This window comes from Geospiza fortis, unplaced genomic scaffold, assembly GCF_000277835.1.
Source record: "Geospiza fortis unplaced genomic scaffold, GeoFor_1.0 scaffold333, whole genome shotgun sequence".
Classification (NCBI taxonomy): Eukaryota; Metazoa; Chordata; class Aves; order Passeriformes; family Thraupidae; genus Geospiza; species Geospiza fortis.
This window is the reverse complement of record NW_005054347.1, coordinates 1,101,756-1,103,535: the sequence shown is the minus strand read 5'-3', so window position 1 is coordinate 1,103,535 and position 1,780 is coordinate 1,101,756. Positions and strand designations below refer to the sequence as shown.

Here is a 1,780-nt window from a genome sequence, read left to right as displayed (position 1 = left end):
CTTGGCTGGCTCCTGCGGGGCAGCAGCAGCCCTTCCTCTCAGCCGCCTTCCAAGAATTCCGTGAAATCCTGGGCTCTAAGAGGGCAGGACGTGGCGAGCTGTGAGCCGACGGTGTCATCAGGTTTTGGTGGCCGCAGGGCTGCCTTGGAGAGTGGAGGGGATGGCTCGGGAGAGGGACCACCTTTGGCAAGGGAGGGAGTGGGATCTAAAGGTAGATTTTTATTTTTCATGAAGCCTTGCTATAGCTTTGCCTGTAGTGTATTCATCCCTCAGACCTGATGCATCATCAATTTTTTTTTCAATGTATTGAACCACTTGGTATGATTCTTTTATTTCCACTATCTCATCTTGTCACTGCTTTGTTCAATTGCCTGACGCCTTCCATTAGTGAAGATGCAGAATCTGCCCTGAACCATGGAAGCTATATCTTGCTCCATGTACTTGTCACCAGTAATGACTTTCTCAGACAGGAGCACATTTCCATGTATTAATGTTGGGATTTCAATAGCATCACATTTGCTGTTTGAAAGCATCACTGGTTTCCTTGACAAAAATAATCATCTGTTACTAGATGGTACTTACTCCCTTCAGAACACCATAGCCACCAGCTCCTGTTGTGCCTGAACCCTTCTCCTGTGTGAGCCCCTTGTGAACCTACTGAGAAGTGCTGTGGTTGTCAATGTCTCTTGGTGCCTGCTTGTAAGCTGCACTGTTTGTCTTCTTCTTCCAGAAAGCTAAATGAATTTAGGGCCAAACTTAAGCTTTTTTCTTGCCCCTTCAAATGCTTCCACTTAGGTCTCTTGGTCATTCTCAGATGTGGTCATGATGTGTCAGTAACTCTAAAGGATAGACAAGGATAATACTAAAGGATCTCTCCAAGCATGTATTCATGCAGTTTGGTAAACTGATGAGTTGATTTCATGTGCCTCGACTCAGATAGCACCTCATTGCCTTTCTGTTCCCATGTGGAGTTGGCCAGGAAACATGTGACAGAAGGTCTGAGCCTGTGACTGAACTTCTTTCAGTTAAGCTTACTTCCTTGCTCTTTGCACTTATTACAAATATTCATCCTTTGGTAACATCCTTTTCACACAGAAATAGTGTCAGCAGCTGTGTCCTGATGATGCTTCTTTGAACCAGACATAAGTCCTGATGTTCATACCATGTGAAAAGTTATGTCAGATATGGCCAAAAGGTGACTTTTGGCTTACCAAGAAACATTCTTGACGTGAGAAGTAATGAACGTCTTTTCTGTGAATAAAATTTAAAATCATCCTGTTTGCTTACAAACTCCTGAACTTCTTGAATTTTGTATCAGAGGTAACTAACTTTTTCATTCTCTGGAATGCTAGACTTTATAGTTTTAATAGCATTCTTTAAAGGTCACTGTGTATGATTTGCTACTTAAGAAAATAAACTGAAAAAGTGGAAAAAACCCTCGAGTGGCATTGGAATGATATAAACACGGGTTAAAAACCATAGCAAATTTTCCTTACATGAAAGATCACTTGTATTTCTCGTGGTTACATGTAGTTGGGTTTGCAATCACTAGGAAGGCTCAGCTGGCTCCTGATGCAAAAGCTCTAAACATAGCTGCATACATAGCTGATACATAGCTGCAAACTCCCAGTTCTTGTGTCCCCTGGTGTCATCTGCAGTGCGTGAGCAATGTTTGGATCAGCTGCAGCCACACCGCAGCGGCTGCTCTTTCTTTGTGGGTGTTCAGGTCCTGTTGCTGCCTTTCCATCCCAGGGCAGAGGCAGCACTGAGTTAAGGCAAG

General features: G+C 43.5%; 1 protein-coding gene across 1 annotated transcript in view; it reads right to left on the bottom strand.

Moving 5' to 3' along the window:
* Positions 1 to 230, bottom strand: part of PIGK (phosphatidylinositol glycan anchor biosynthesis class K) — a 65,084-nt gene extending 64,854 nt beyond the window's left edge. The window contains exon 1 of the mRNA XM_005423153.2: positions 47 to 230. Coding sequence (XP_005423210.1) covers positions 47 to 230 — 184 coding nt within the window. The remainder of the gene's footprint in view (positions 1 to 46) is intronic.
* Between the last annotated feature and the right edge of the window lie 1,550 nt (positions 231 to 1,780).